Below are 15793 nucleotides of genomic sequence, written 5' to 3'. Positions count from 1 at the left end.
GTCAGAGTCGTTTTTAATGAAACAGTCGTATGGGTTTGGGCAGTTGTTACAATGCGGCAAATGACAAAACACATCAATGCAGTCTATTTGATATTTCATGTTTTGGGGAATGTTCTTCAGGGGAGGTTGCAGATGTGGGTTGACATATTTCCCAAGTCCTTTGGGCCGCCAGGACCTCCCTTCAACATCACACCTCGCAAGGCCAAGAAGTAAGAAACTCTTAATGTACTCTTAAGAACCCTCTTAGACAAATTAACACATTTGTGGTTGTTTTTGCTTTCATATTTGTTTCCCTTACTAAAGTGTCTGTTCTGTTCCTCCTGTTCCTCCTGTCGGTTCTGTTCCTCCTGTTCCTTCTGTCGGTTCTGTTCATCCTGTTCCTCCTGTCGGTACTGTTCCTCCTGTTCCTCTAGGTTCTTCCTTCGCTGTGTCGTATGGAACACCAGTGATGTTATCCTTGATGACGTCAGCCTTAGTGGGGAGAAGATGAGCGACATCTATGTAAAGGGGTACGTCTGCCGTTGCTAGGATACTGAAGCAGAGCGGTAGAGCTTCACCCCCCCCTCCCCCCCAGTTGTTTTGTGATTCTGCGATTTGCAGATTCATCGCAAAAAATTGGCAACTTACCACATTTACAAATGTAGTAAAATGTGTGTAAACATTTACACTGTGTGCATACTGTATATTCTTACCACATCAAAAATAAAACAAGTGTCAATGTTAAACTGCCACCCTTCTGCTTCTGCTGTCTTATGATGGGGGCACAAGATTAATCAAGTCAATGTAAAAGTACACAGAGCACCATACTCTCCCTCTTGTTATGTAGCGGGTGTGATTTACTAATCCAACATCACAAAGTCAAAAAAGGTTGCACTCCAAAAACTTTTGTTTCCTTTTTAATATTTATTTTAGTAGTGACAGGGGTTACAAACAAATGTTTCGGCCAAGATTAACAACACTAAGATTATACACAGTCTCTATCAACCACTGCCACTGTTTAGTGGTCCACTAGTTTGGTGTCCGTTGTGTGATGGATTGATGACATGGTGAGGTCATCTGCCTTTAACCACCTACAGGAGATAGCATACAGCACATGTAAACCCACTCTGTGCTCTCTCTCCCCCCGTTAGCTGGTTGCATGGACACGAGGGGAACAAGCAGAAGACCGACGTGCACTACCGCTCCTTGGGCGGCGAGGGCAACTTCAACTGGAGGTTCCTCTTCCCGTTCCACTACCTGCCCGCCGAACAGCTCTGCGTTGTGGACAGGAAGGTGAGTGTGTGTGTGTGTGTGTGTGTGTGTGTGTGTGTCCAGCCTGTGGTGCAGCCGACGCCCCTCGCCACTCCCGATCCTCAGTTCCGTAGAGCCACTTATCCAGTTGAGTTTACTGCGCCCCGGGCTGCCATGGTTACTGTATATACGTGTTGCGGAGAAAGCGGAGGGAAACTTGAGGGGATACAGTAGCCTTTTCAGAGCTGCTGCCACAGCTTGAGGGGAAAAACAACTATGATAGATATGACACTTAATGGTCTGGTTTTGGCCGTGGAGAAATCGGTTAGTGTGAGATTTACGATAGCAAGTACCACTCAATGTATATTAAGACACATATTGTGGCTACTGTCAGGTGATAGATTTGTTTGGTTTTAACGCTCTGATGAATGGGAGACGACTGAATCCTTATGATTTGTGAAGAAGAGGAGAGAAAATATGATTCACTGCGATGTGTTCAGAAAATGATTAAATGTGATAAATCTCTTCTCGGAGTGTTTGTTTTTACGGTCCCGGGCTAAGGTTGTCAGGCAGTCATGTGTAGCAGACATGGCTTGTTTACTGATGCACTGTAGCAACAGACAGTTGTGAAGTGCTCCTCATCGTTCCCACTGGACCGGTGGCTCCATCCATCACTGCACGGAGTACAGTAGGCAATGTCGTCATGGCGATGGAATCCTGTCTGGCAAGGTGGTGTGGAATTTATATGTTGCAGTGGCAGTCCCCAATCTCTCTGTCTGAATCGCCTTTGTCTATCCGTCTCTTGCTTTACCTCACACTCCACTCACACACACACACACACACACACACGCACAATCTGTCTTTCTTGTACCTTCTTGCACTTGAGAAACACACCTTGTGTAAAAACATACTGTATGTTCTCTCTCTCTCTCTATTCTCTCCATTTGTAGGAACACTTCTGGAGTTTGGACAAGGCAGAGTCCAAGCTTCCCCCCAAGATCACCATCCAGATTTGGGACAATGACAAGTTCTCCTTCGACGACTATCTTGGTAACGGAACAATGCACGGGAGCACCACGGGGGGAGAAAAAGTCACCCATCCCAAAGTCACCCATCAACCGCAGTCCCTTCCCCCCCTGATTTCCCCTCCATCTTTTCTTTTTTCCTGTCCTCCCACTCCTCTCTTTCCTTCCTCCTATCTTTTCTTTTCCTCCTATTCATCACTCTACCTCCCCTAAAACCACACTGACATTTTTGGCTCCTTGCATAGTTGGAACATGACAGTACAGTAGTAAGTTAAAGGGGAGAGTAACAGATTTATCGTACATGGAATCACATGGAAGGGGAATATGATGCGCGTGCCTGGTTAGGTTTGCGTGAGTGAATGTTTGTCAAGTACGCCAGCGGAGGATCAGCTCAATAATGTGACGAGGAAGTCGGACTTTGTGTACAAATAACTCATCCGTATTGTTATTCTGTCTCCATGGTAACGCCACGATTCTTTTGGAGCCATGAGTGTGTATGGAAGTTGCTCATCTAATGTATTGCACTGTGTGTGTCTGTGTGTGTATGTTTGAGTGAGTGAGTGAGTGAGTGAGTAGTGAGAGAGAGAGAGAGAGAGAGAGAGAGAGAGAGAGAGAGAGAGAGAGAGAGAGAGAGTAACATATAGGAGAAGTCTCAGAGTTTGAGACCCTACGTCTCTCCTGCAGGTTGTTTAGACATGGATCTGAATCACATGCTGCGGCCGGCCAAGTCTGCTGAGAAGTGCACTCTAGATCTGCTGCACCAGGTCCCAGAGAAGCTTGTCTCCCTCTTCGAGCAGAAGACCGTGAAGGGCTGGTGGCCCTGTGTGTGTGACAGCAACGGGGAGAAAGTCCTTGCCGTGAGCATGATCCATTCTTTGCACAAATATTGTAAACATACTAATTACCAACCATTTCTTTCGAAAATTCTAAAACAACGATGTTTTTTAATACTTCAAAATAACATTTGATAAATGAACCTTACATTTTTCAGTAGCCATAGGTGTGTAGATGTGAACAAAACTTAGTTTGGTTCTTTGGTTGGTAATATGTGACGTCCGATACATAGTGTACATCCAGAAAGCGGTCCGTTCAGAAGATGCTGTGCATCTACAGCATGTATCCAGAACTTAATGTATACATTTACATTGACATGTATTCATTTGGCAGACGTGTTTATTCAAAACGACTTAAAACAATAGTATGCATCCTCTGTCCCCAGGGAAAAGTGGAGATGTCGCTGGAGATTGTGTCGGAGCATGAGCAGGAGGAGAGGCCTGCTGGGCAGGGCAGGGACGAGCCCAACATGAACCCCCACCTGGAGGACCCCCAGTAAGTCTGGCCTGCCGCTGCCCCCTGTGGAAGATACCGGAGATGCGTTCAAATTCGCAAACGCGGGCGAACGTTTGCAAAACAGTTTTCTGCTCTCTGCTCTCGAATACTCGCAAACAGTTTGAGGAGGTAGTTCTCCGCACAAAACGCACAGTGGTGCTGGACGAAGGGTTACCGTCTGAATGTTTACACCAAATCGTTAAAAAAACAAATGCTTCAGTTTGCCAAATTTAAATGCATCTCAGTCTGACTGGTCTGGAATGACTGGTCATTCTTGATCTCAAGGATCAATGCAGGAGACTTGGATTTGGAAAACACACCTCATTTGTGTGCTTTAACCCAAGGTCATGTACATCACATTCAGCATGTGAGTCTCTGGAGAGCCTTTGACCTTGGTGCTGGTAGCATCCTGCTTCTGAAATGCATAACATAGTGGAAACTCAAATATTTGCAAAATAATAAAAAAAAATATTTGATCAAATACCTTATTGTGTTGTTCCAGGCGTCCGGATACTTCGTTCCTGTGGTTCTCCTCTCCGTACAAGACCATGAAGTACATCATATGGAGGCGGTTCAAGTGGCTCATTCTTCTCTTTGTCATTCTCTTCTTCATCCTTCTCTTCGCTGGAGTCTTCCTCTATTCCTTCCCGGTGAGAATGCAGCATGTTTCTCCATCTTTGTAGTTTGTAGTGCAGATATACTGTATGAATGAGAGATGAGTCTATCAGAACTGTTAAAAACGTTGAGATAGCGAATTATTGTGTGTACTGTATGGTCATGTCTACACAGTCGGTTCCTGTCGATTCCTGCGCGTGAGTATGATGTACTGTATATGTGTATGGGGTGGTGGTAGTGTAGTGGTTAAGGAGCTGGGCTAGCATGCAGGGTTCAATTCCCGGCTTCCACCTTTGTGCCCTTGAGCAAGGCACTTAACTCCTAGTTGCTCTGGGGACAATGGCCCTCTAATATAATTGACATGTGTAAGTGGCTATGAATAAAAACATCTGCTTAATGAATAAATGTAAATGTATGTCTATTCATGAGTGGGTAGTTACACCTGATGCATTTTTTATTAAACATTGAGTAATGGTGTGCTGAGAGTCCTATGCTCCCATCTCCCTCTCACAAGGTCTCCTTTTGTCTCCTCTGCACAGAACTATGCGGCTATGAAGCTGGTGTCCCCCTTTGGAGGAGGACAGAAGGGGACTCAGTGATGAGCTATGTGCAGGGCTGGGGGGCAGTTTGGGGCAGTTGGGGCGTGTGAATGCACTACTGATCATGGGTGGGACAAGAAATAATGTGGCTCTGTGGATCGTGACACTGTATATCAAGATCCATTCACTGGCACCAAATATCAGTATTTTCAATTTCCTGACTGTTACCATTTTCACTATGCAATGACTTTTGTTTATTTAAATTACACCATTTACCATTTCCAGACATGCACCTTTGCCAGGAAGAAATCTTGAACTAATCCCAGTTTTATTTATGAATCATTTGTGGTATAATACCATCATGCAACTTAGCCAACTGTCTCAGAATATTTAGCATATCGCAGAATTAGCTGCACTGTCATACCATTATTAGCCTTAAAACATAACAATATAGACATCTGTTCGCCTACAAAAAGGAACCAAAGCTGCCATCTTTGCCCATATTGGGAGATCCGGGTGTTGAAGCTAACTACCTATGGCAAGTTGCATTGTAAGTTAGCAATAATCAAAGTGTGCCGTCTTAACTTACCAAAGATCACAGTATCCACTAGAAGGCAGAGGACAAAAGTGTGTAGAGCAAAACATCTGCAACTTCCGATTTCTTCGTCCCCACGAGAGTTTAACAGGTGTGATAATTCAAAATCCCCATGTTAGGAAAAATCTCAAGATATCGGATCTCCTTATATGGGTAAAGATGGTAGCTTTTTGTAGGCAAACTTCAGAGGTCTATTGGATTGGGAGCTTCTTTCTGATTTCCATCCCTACTACTGAGCTCTCTCCTCTTACTGCAGTCTTGTCTATATGCCGCAAAACATTCAGACTTCTCACTCTGGGTCTCATGGTATGTCTGAGTCAACTTTTACGCAATGATACCTCTTACAGTATGTTGTCTGTGCCTTGCATATTTTTGTTTTCTTTATCATGCCATTTAAAGTGTGAATCATCATGCCTCTTGTACACACCATAATGTTGACATGGGTCATCTAAGAGTCTGTCTGTTGCAGTAGTTGTGTAGGTGAGAAGGTGTATTTACATATTATGGTTACACACTGAATGTGATGTGAGAGTGAGGATCACAGAGTTGCAGCAGTAGCTGTGTGAATATCATGTGCATGTGTCAGAGAGGTTAAAAGTGTGTGTGTGTGTGTGTGTGTGTGTGTGTGTGTGTGTGTGTGTGTGTGTGTGTTTGTGTATGTGTGTGTGTCAGAGAGGTTAAAAGTGTGTGTGTGTGGGTTAAAAGGGTGTGTGTGTTTGTGCGTGTGTGTGTGCGTGTGTGTGTGTGTGTCTCCAGCGTGCTTCTGCCCTTTGGGCGACCGGGCCGTGAACCCTCTTCTGTATTCCCTTTGATTCTCCGTAACACTTTAATCTCTCTTTCTGTTTAATCCTTTTTCCATGTCGCTAGTAAAACTCTGCCCTTTTTTCACAGCCAGGCGCTCCTTTCTTCTTCCTTCACGCAGAGAGTGGAAGATAGATCTGCCTCGTGCCTCCTCCACCTCCTCCTCCTCCTCCTTCTCTCTCGCTCACCCGCCTGCCCGCTCGCCCTCCTTCTCCCGCTACCCCCTTTCAACACCCCCTCATTCTCTAGGTTAAATCCCGGATTTGTTCGCCGTGCTTGTAAGGTCTGGGGCCGGCTGGTTATTAACTGGGGGCCCCCGCTGTCAGGCGCTGATACAGAGATAACCATCAGATGTGTTGTTTTGGTTTGAAGAAATTCACCGTGAAATGTGCCGGGGGGGGTCAACAGGGGGACTTCGCCGCCGTCTGTGCGCGCCGATGTGAGAACGCGGTGTAACCCCCCCCCATACGCGCTTTGCACGTTCGCGCTCGAGTGCGAAAACAGTCAGGAGAAAAAAAAAGAGACGTCTTTTTAGCCTTTGTCCCAATCAGGCCCGAAAGGTGTACCGCCATGCCACCACACGCTTCTCTTTGAACAGGTGTGCCGAGGTCAAGCTGAGGTGGCTGAATGCCACAGAAAATGATTACATGAATCTGACCTTTCGGTCACGCCCGCTCGCTCGCAGGGCTTATTTAGCTACCGTGGGGGGAGTTCACAGCGCTGTCTGTCGGAACAGGAAAGGTCAGATGACTCCGGGTAATCTGCCGCAAGCCCCGTGGATTTCCTGGAGTACGCGCGTTCGGTCGGCTAAAAATGAGGAGATAGGAGAGGTGGAGGACTTTGATCTTTATATAGCCGCTACAGAGCTGGGTGGGTAAGGGTTACAGAGAGGGCTTTGGGAACGAGGGAAAGGGTGAGGCAGAAAGAGAGAGAGAGAGAGAGAGAGAGAGAGAGATAGAGAGAGGGAAGAAGAAGAAGAGAAAGAACCATGCTCGCTCAAAATGATTGAAAAGGAGGACTTGGTTTACGTACAGTACCTCACTTGCTTGTATTGTGTACCTGGCGGAAAGAGAATGTTTTGTTCTGAGTGATTTATTTTTTTAGAGTTTGTGCACACTGTGCCATCGAAGTGCTCTGACCCAGTGATGTGTGTTTACTAGACTAGTTGGTTTAGCCCAGAGCATCGCTGAAGAAAGACATGTACAGTACAAAACGAGACTTGAATGTTGTGCCTGACGATCGCCCTCAGATCTCCCCCCTCAGGTGAAATAAAGGCCTCCTTTGCCTTTCGTGATTCTGAAACACACTGAAGTCATCTGCATTCAGTTGCTTCTCCACTCAGTGTGATTGCCATACAACTCATTGTCGCATTCTTGACAATCCTACTGGCCTATTACTGTTTTTGTATTATTTAAAATATTGCTATTGCAAACATTCTGCATTGTTTTTAAAATCATCACCAAAGAATTATAGCACCTTTTGGCTGTGCTTTGTGCCTTGTATTTTATGCATCACAATTATGTGCATCTAAGTATGAACTATGTGTACAATGTGTTTATATTCTAATTAAAATGCACTCCAAAATACATCCTGACTGTTAACATATTTTTTTCCCTACTCCCTATTGCTTTATCCTTACTATCTAGTAATCGCCGACATGCATCATATCCTCAACACAGGGCTTGAGGAGGCATTTTGACTGTGATGTGTTTCCATATTTGTACATTAAATAAAAAATGTGCATTTAATAAAATAGTGTTAATGTAAGAAAAGTCAGTAGTCGGAGGTTTCCGCCCAATAAAAATAAACTGTTACCCAGAATGCTGCGGTGGTAAGAACAGTGTGTTCAGCGGTGGGGCACGTAGTCCTTAGTTGGACGGCGTTGGGCTCGCGCTAGCTCTGGCATTCCCACTGCCTGTCTGCCTGCCGTCGCCACACCAATGTGCCAAATGAGCTGGCAGGAGTTGAAATGAAATAGACATTTAATTGAGCGTGAATCACGATCCCATAAAACCGAGAGAGAGAGGGAGGGAGGGAGAATGAGAGAGGAGCAAAATTAAGGCAAGAGCATGATGGCAGATAATGTCAGCCTTTGATTAGTGTGTGGAGTCTGGGAAGTTTAAAAGTCCAGAACTGTAGTAAGACGTTTGAGAAACTACTCAGCCATGCCAAGCTAGGCACTGCCCTCTGCTCCATTGCTACTCATGGGTTGATTTCAAATTCAGATATTGTTCGGTATTTAGTTTATCTTTAGCCTGATTAAAGATACTACTGTATATATCTGACATACTATCTGTTTGCAATAACATTGTAGTTACCATGTAACAACAATGTACTTATCTCATTTAGCCATTAGCTGCAGCTACTCCAGTTCGGTAGCACTGATTTTGGTCGTTTTTTTCCCTATCGACTGTACTTGGCGATGTCTAGCGATCAAGATCCATGTAAAAACTGGCCTGTCTAGCGATCAAGATCCATGTAAAAATAGTCTGGATTTCTCCTTTAAATACTTTATCAGAGATGTGCTCAAAAAGTCACAATTGAACTTGTCAAGTGGTACAAAGTGGAGACAAGTCCCTGTCATTGTCAATGCATGGCCAGATTTCCCCTGGGGATCAATAAAGTATCTATCTATCTATCTAGATTGCTTGATATTGCATTGGGTAACACTGTTGATCAGGAAGGATCATGACCCTTTATGTTGGTTTTAACTAACTGGGTACCCTGTATGCGCTAAATGCTGTTAAATTGATGCCAAGGGGGATAAATATGAATTTTTCATCATGTTGTTTTAGGTGATATATGGGGCAACTTTATGAGCAATGTTGCAGGGGAACCACATAACCAGTTCCATGTGTTCCGATGATGGATGAGTTCATTGAGTCCATTTAATCCATGGATTAAAGTTATCAATCACCAAAAGTATTGGTTTTACCAAAAATATTTGGCAGTATTTTTAAACTACAAAAAAGCATTTTGATACGAAATACAAAGCCATTTTCTTCAACCCAATAAAAGACAAATTTAAAAAATAGTGTTTTGTATTTGAAATATGTACTTTAATAACATGTATCATAAATACTGACCATCCCTGTTCCCGGCTTTAATTATAATCATGAAGATTCTCAGATGTGCAGATTTATTTCAAACTTGATTTTAAAATCAATTGCCCTTCATAAAGCTCTACACACACACACACACACACACACACACACACACACTAGGGCATCAGTCCCACTCCAGTACACCAGGGCACTAGGGCATCAGGCACTCCTAAAAGCCCTGACAAATATAACCTTGCACAAGGTTGTCTGAAACTCAGTCAGTAACCTTGACATGCAACGAAACACAAATGCTAAGGAAATACAGGACTGATCAAGTGCCTACAGATATTATCATAAAACTTGACAGCTACCTGATTTCAGACTCCTCAAGCCCTCAGACGAGTCTTATCCCACCAGAATCAGCACCAAGTGGAAGACAGATGTGCAGCGGTCCCCATGAGCAGCGACATGGAGGACAACCTGCCCATGGGTTCACAGAGACAACAGGTACATGCAATAGCACACAAACATTAGACATACTGTAGCAACAGGTCTGAAAAGACATGAGGCGTAACTGGTGGTATTAACAGTTGGTGGTCTCTTCTGTCAATTAATGTGTTTGTGAGGTTTATGTAAGGAAAGCATAAAGACAGTTGCTTTGTCTCTGACCTATTCTCCACGGCCTTTCACAATGGAACATGGAAAGATATGCAATACACTGAGAGTCATGCTACATAATTGCTGATGCATTTTTTAAAAAAGATGCCAATGAATCAATAAATAATCTGCAGCGTTTTACATGAACTTTTTTATTACAGCAACATGGGTATTATTTCATTATTTTCCCTGGTCGGTGTGTGGATATACTTGACCAGATGGCAGGAATGTACAGCTGCATGTGGTGGCCTGTTGCTGGTTTTTACGACATGCCTGCCCTGGGCTGCCAGCCCCTCCGTGTGCATACTCTGTTCTGTCGATGCAGAAGCAGGACGTAGAGCATGATGGACTTGGTCGTGGACCTGGCATGGGAGCTGTGTGTGTGTGAGATTGAGAGAGAGAGAGAAGAGAGAGAGAGGAGAGAGAGAGAAGGAGAGAGAGAAGGAGAGAGAGAGAGGAGAGAGAGAGAAAGAGAAAGAGAGAGAGAGAAGGAGAGAGAGAGAGAGAGAAGGAGAGAGAGAGAGAGAGAAGGAGAGAGCCGTGTGTGGAAGCCAAGGCTGCTGGTGGGGAGAGCGGCCTCTCTTGTGTTCCTCACTGCTGGCAGGACGAAACAGTGGCAGGTGGGCAGAGGCACTCAGCACGGCACCCAGAGCAGCTGGGTTAAACGCAGGGGATCTGTAGAAGGGCACTATTCACACCCTTTCCACGGTGCTGTTTTTACATGTATGTAAATAGGTACAGCCTAAGCATACAATTGTAATTGTGCACATAAAACATTGTTTTCTCTTTTTTTTTTCAAATAATGCTTTCTGACATATTGCAACATACTGCAACATTTAATTTATCGAAATTATATAGGATAGCTATAGGTTTGTCTATGTGACATTATTATGAAAGTACTGTACATCACTGAGGTCAACTCAGCCTGGCCAAAATGGATGGAAACAAGTGTTAAATGTTAGCATTTATATCACAATATTCCCCCACTATGCTTGAAGTAAGGCGTATAATGCAAAACCAACATTGTAATATTTGTGATGTAGAATTAGTTTGGCTTATACAATAGACTTTCTCTCTCCACTCTGCTACCATCTGTTAGATTTCATGTAAATATACAAATTAGCTTGTTTATTTTGCCTCAACTAGCAGGTCTAACTGACTAATATGCTTTATTTGGAGTGGTATGTCTTGCATGAGACTCATTATTCTTTATAATCCCGCTGGTGAGAACATGGAAACATCCAGAGAGAAAAAAAAAAACTTCAAAAAGCTTTCACCCATTAAACTCCATCTGTTGCGAAAGACCTTGACCTCGCCAACCTTTACAACGAGAAGAAGAAGAAAAAATCTAATTTGTGATATCACTCCCAGACATTCTGTCACCTTTGCACACCAATAATGAGTAAACATAAATACTAAAAGGAAATTACCCCAAAACAATGAGAACACCATGGGTTCCTTAATTAAGAAGTGATTTGGGATGCAGGGGTCACTAATTAGCCATTGCCCTGATTGTGTTAGCTCTGTGGGATCCAGCCCCACCTTTATGAAGGATAAGTGCATAATAGCCATGCTAAATAGGCTCTTAAAGTACTTTTGCAAGCATATACATATGTATTAACTCATTTTACACATAATTATCGGCAGAATAAACAAGGTGGAATTTTTGAACGACGAAATGGAAAAAGCTATATAATTTTACAAGCTTTGCGATCAAGAAATTTTTGATGTGTTGAGTCACCTTTTTGGTTTAGCCCTCCCGTGTTTTGACAATGCTGCTGCTGCTGCTCCGCCCTCTGTTCTTTCCCGTCTCTGGACTCTCTGTGGAGGCCATGAGAAACGAGACCGCACCAAATAGAGATCGATCTTGTCTTCGCCGCGCATATGTACCCACTGAAAGTGGTGGCTTGCTTGCTTTTCTTGATGTATGCGAGAAGAGAGGGAAACGCTTTTTTTTTTCAGCGGTCAACACAAGACTTCCTCTGGTGGAGACCACACGGTGGTTAGACCTCTTATCAGCGGTTTAATCGGCTTTTGATGGGTCGAGGCGTCTGTTGTGGGCCTTTGCTCCTAAACAGAGCTATCAGGTCCCTCACCAGACTCTCCCCCTCTGGGCCTTGGCATACACCCCCGCCCCCCGCCCCACACACACACACACAGAGCATATCCTCCTCCATTGCCCTCTGCACTGCCAGTTACCCATAACAGCGGTATTTTTAAAGACCTATCAGGTTAATTGTGTGCCTGCTGATTTCAACCTCAACCTCCACACACACACACACACACACAGGAAACCCACACACAGACGTGCATGCCATGGAGACCTTAATGAGGCACTTGGCATATTCCCTATCCATACCTGGTAAACCGGTTCTAATGGAGACCCCTGCCAGGGGGCCTGCCTGTGGTCTCATCAGCAGATCACGGCCTGACCTCAGCACTTATGCCTACCTACCTACCACAGACTCACAAAGCCAGCGGTGAATGAAAAGACAGACAGGAGAAACAGGTAGATAGGGAGGCGAAAGAGATGCATTAGGAATAGTCAGTTAGTAGAGGAAACAGACAGAGGAATCAGGCAGTAAAGCTTTACTATAAATGGTATCCTGACGGAAAATAAACACAAGGAGGATTGTGATTGTGAGACAGATGAGGAAGAGTGAAAAGACCAAACAGACAACCGGAGAAATGTCTTCCAGCAGCAAAACTTCACCACCAGTCTCATTCTCAGTGAGTTTTATTGGGATTCTTTTGAAAGCGGTTCCTCCCGTTGATGTTGATGTTGGAGACTGGGAAAGAGGGAGACCCATTGCACTTATGTCAAGCTGTGGGAGACAAAACTTCTGGCTTGTCGATTTTTTTTTATGTCAGCATGTTTTACCCAGTCCCCTTGGCAGAACAATGTGCATTTTGTTGTGGGACATGGTCTCCTCCTATGGGGTTTGGTTATACCACTTCAGGCTGTGGCAGATTTTGCTCATTTTCAGAAGTACCCACACTGATGTGTCTTCCTCAAGTCCCCAAAGAGCAAATATGCGAAATTACTCTTCGCACTGGTCCTGTGAGCTGTTATTTGCCGTAAGTGGTTGATTAAAGAAATTGAATGTTCCATTGCATTGGGGAAAACAAGTGGGGCCCGTTGCCCTGTATTTAATTAGGAAAGCATTTGAGGCCCAAACCCGAGATTCATAATCTCTATGTGCTGGCGTGCTGCTGTTTGACCGAGGCCAATGAGATGTGACACATTTTAGGAGCGTTTTAGTTTTTAAATCCAATCCACATTGTCTGCCGTTTTTTTTTTTTTCAGATTTTGTAAATACACAAAACAACTGTGTTACACCACCATTTTGAATACTATTTACATTAGTAACCATATGTAGCAGCATTCTTTGCGTTTACAGAAAATATAGAACATTACATAGTTCTGCAGCTTTTGAGATACCGGTATGTGTGAAATCAGAGCTGAGGACTAATTTTCTGTTTTGAGATAGTACCGGTATGTTTATGTGATAACAGTTATAACCAGTGTTACCATGGACTGTAACACACAATGGAATTGGATTATGACAGCAGAAAAGCGATTTAACTAAACATCAGTTCTATAACTGAAAGAAGGTCCAGGTATGTGTTGAGGATATTTGTCGAGCAGGCTCTGAAGCCAAAACTCTTAGGATTTCACAGACACCATGCCTGAGTCATCTCAATTTGCTGACTTGTCAAAGCGTCGGCTGCCAACATGGTAAGCTTGAGACTGAATATTTTTGTCAAGCTTTATTGTGGTTGGTGTCTTCTCTACCTTTCAGTGAAATACTAGAACCCACTGGAATGCTGAGTGGACCAGGGCTCACAGACTTGGAAACTTGGTTTCTGTCTGCAGAGTCGAGCCTATCCCAGGCCCCTTGTCCCCGCCACATTTCAAAGCCCTCTTGCAATGCAGTTTTTCAGTCCTAGCTTATCATGCTCTGACTGCCCTCTATTAAAGGACTGGAAAAATAGGATTTAAAATAAATGTTTTCAAACATAACATTAAATAGTGGTAAAATAAATCAAACAATTGGCATCCCCATGTAAATTATGATATAATATCCTGTTGCTGTTTGATGTCCAATTGACTTTTTATGCGTTTCCAGTCTGTCTAATGAGGCTCAGTTTTTCCTCCAAATTTCCATATCCTTTTTTTCACCTCTATAAAACCAAGGAGAGAAGGCGAGTCCTGAAGAAATGTCAAAAATAATTTTTTATGTTTTTATGACAGTGATTATTGTATTTCATAAAATAAATTCATTTAGCATTCGTGTATTAAATGCACCCTCCTGCCTACTCACTCCCTACCTTTCCCTCAAGAATGAAAATTCTTTGGTTTCCTTCCATGTTGAGAATGATTAGACTCTTGAGTGCAGATTCACTGACGTTTTGCAAACTTGTAAAGCCGTAATATTTTCGACTCTTAAAAGGGAACACTGAAAGGGTTGTGCATGGAGGAAAATGTTTTAAATCAATGTATTGATTGCACGGTGAGGGGGAAAAAGTAACCTGTCACTCTCGCACCACATTTAATGTTTGACCTGCTAAGAATGCTTTTGAGTCCAAACTAATGGAGTCTGGATGGAGCCAATGATTCCATAAAGAAAATGACTAACACCCAATGTGTCAGACGATTTTAAATCATGAAAGGATGTATTTTTTTGTACATTTCCCTACGAAAAAAAAGAAAAGGCTCTTTTTTTGATGAATTTTACATGTCAAAATAGGTGGGGAGAGTTGAAGCCATCATAGAAACACACTATGACAGTCTTTCCACTTCATACCTATCCATTTAAATGAGTTACCCAGGCTCATCATGGGCTGAGAGGAACCGCATCCTGCTGTATCTTTTACAGCCAACAGCATGAGTGGCGAGCCACCCAGTGAACCTCCATGAAACCATAATCTTGTTATTGTGTTTTCGCCATGACCTCATGACACTTGTGTTTATGCAACAAGTTGGGTACCACCCAGCGGCTCTCCATGCCCTGCGATACTTACAAATTGCCCTATCATTTCATTCTCTCTTTCACCGCTCTCACAGCGATATTCGCCCTGATGCCTTTCATAAATGCCCCTTGTTTCTAGTAAACAGAGCAAAACAAACGGTCCAAAACAAACTCCAAGCGCTAAGGCTGACACCCCGCTGTTTCTTTTAAGGCGATTAGGGGCCTAATCAGAGGTGTCTGAGCTGATTGGGCTTCATGTTAGGACACCAGCAGTTTGACTGGACGTGTCCAGTTTGTTTGTGCGAATGCCTTCCTCGTCCTCGTCTGTCAGAACGTGCTTGGTGCGGTGCTGAGGTTGTACAAGTGCTCTCTCATATTGTGCTGTGTTATACCGTGTGACCCGTGACCACAGGCCCACCCCACAGTGCGCTGTTTACTATGTGTGCTTTCATGCTGTCACACGGACATATATATATGCTCATCTCTAGGTTTAAAGCTGTGTGTGTGTGGTCTCGTATGTTAAGTGTCTATGTTGTGCTCTGTGTGTGTGTGTGTGTGTGTGTGTGTGTGCCTGGGCTCTTAGATGTAGCTGTTTGAGTCCACATGATGTACTGTGCTGTGGTCTCTGCTTTGGGGACCCCCTCTGTGCACAGCAAATGAGTTTAACAGATGCCATGTCTGCCCCCCCCCCCCCCCCCCAGCACTACACCAGAGCCCCATTGTACTTCCCCTGTGTTTTTATAGTACCTCATTCCAATCTAAAATTGCCTAACATTAATTAGGTTTTTATAGCCAGCATTTTCCAAGTTATAATTATTGCTTGAAACTAATATGTCACTGTTCGCTTCTGCCATATATACTTATACTTCGTAAAGCACCATGTAATTATTCCTGTCAATTACTGTAATAAAGAAAGCTTAGTAACAATAGCACAACGGCCAACTGTGCCATGCCATGAGGTTTGTGCCAGTAGTATTGTTCTTAA

The 15793-nt window shown here is 43.7% G+C and overlaps 1 protein-coding gene across 1 annotated transcript in view; it reads left to right on the top strand.

Moving 5' to 3' along the window:
* Nucleotides 1-7722, top strand: part of dysf (dysferlin, limb girdle muscular dystrophy 2B (autosomal recessive)) — a 75327-nt gene extending 67605 nt beyond the window's left edge. Inside the window, exons 50-57 of the mRNA XM_076289084.1 lie at nucleotides 121-209; nucleotides 414-509; nucleotides 1131-1272; nucleotides 2181-2280; nucleotides 2940-3112; nucleotides 3475-3584; nucleotides 4087-4234; nucleotides 4739-7722. Coding sequence (XP_076145199.1) covers nucleotides 121-209; nucleotides 414-509; nucleotides 1131-1272; nucleotides 2181-2280; nucleotides 2940-3112; nucleotides 3475-3584; nucleotides 4087-4234; nucleotides 4739-4798 — 918 coding nt within the window. The 3' untranslated portion in view covers nucleotides 4799-7722. The remainder of the gene's footprint in view (nucleotides 1-120; nucleotides 210-413; nucleotides 510-1130; nucleotides 1273-2180; nucleotides 2281-2939; nucleotides 3113-3474; nucleotides 3585-4086; nucleotides 4235-4738) is intronic.
* Nucleotides 7723-15793: the final 8071 nt, after the last annotated feature.

Source organism: Alosa pseudoharengus, unplaced genomic scaffold, assembly GCF_046254945.1.
Source record: "Alosa pseudoharengus isolate Yale_2024_CS ecotype anadromous, Long Island Sound unplaced genomic scaffold, YU_APseudo_1.1 YU_APseudo_1.1_scf_17, whole genome shotgun sequence".
In the NCBI taxonomy this organism is placed as follows: Eukaryota; Metazoa; Chordata; class Actinopteri; order Clupeiformes; family Clupeidae; genus Alosa; species Alosa pseudoharengus.
The sequence above is the reverse complement of the archived record's forward strand: the minus strand, read 5'-3'. Positions and strand labels throughout refer to the sequence as shown.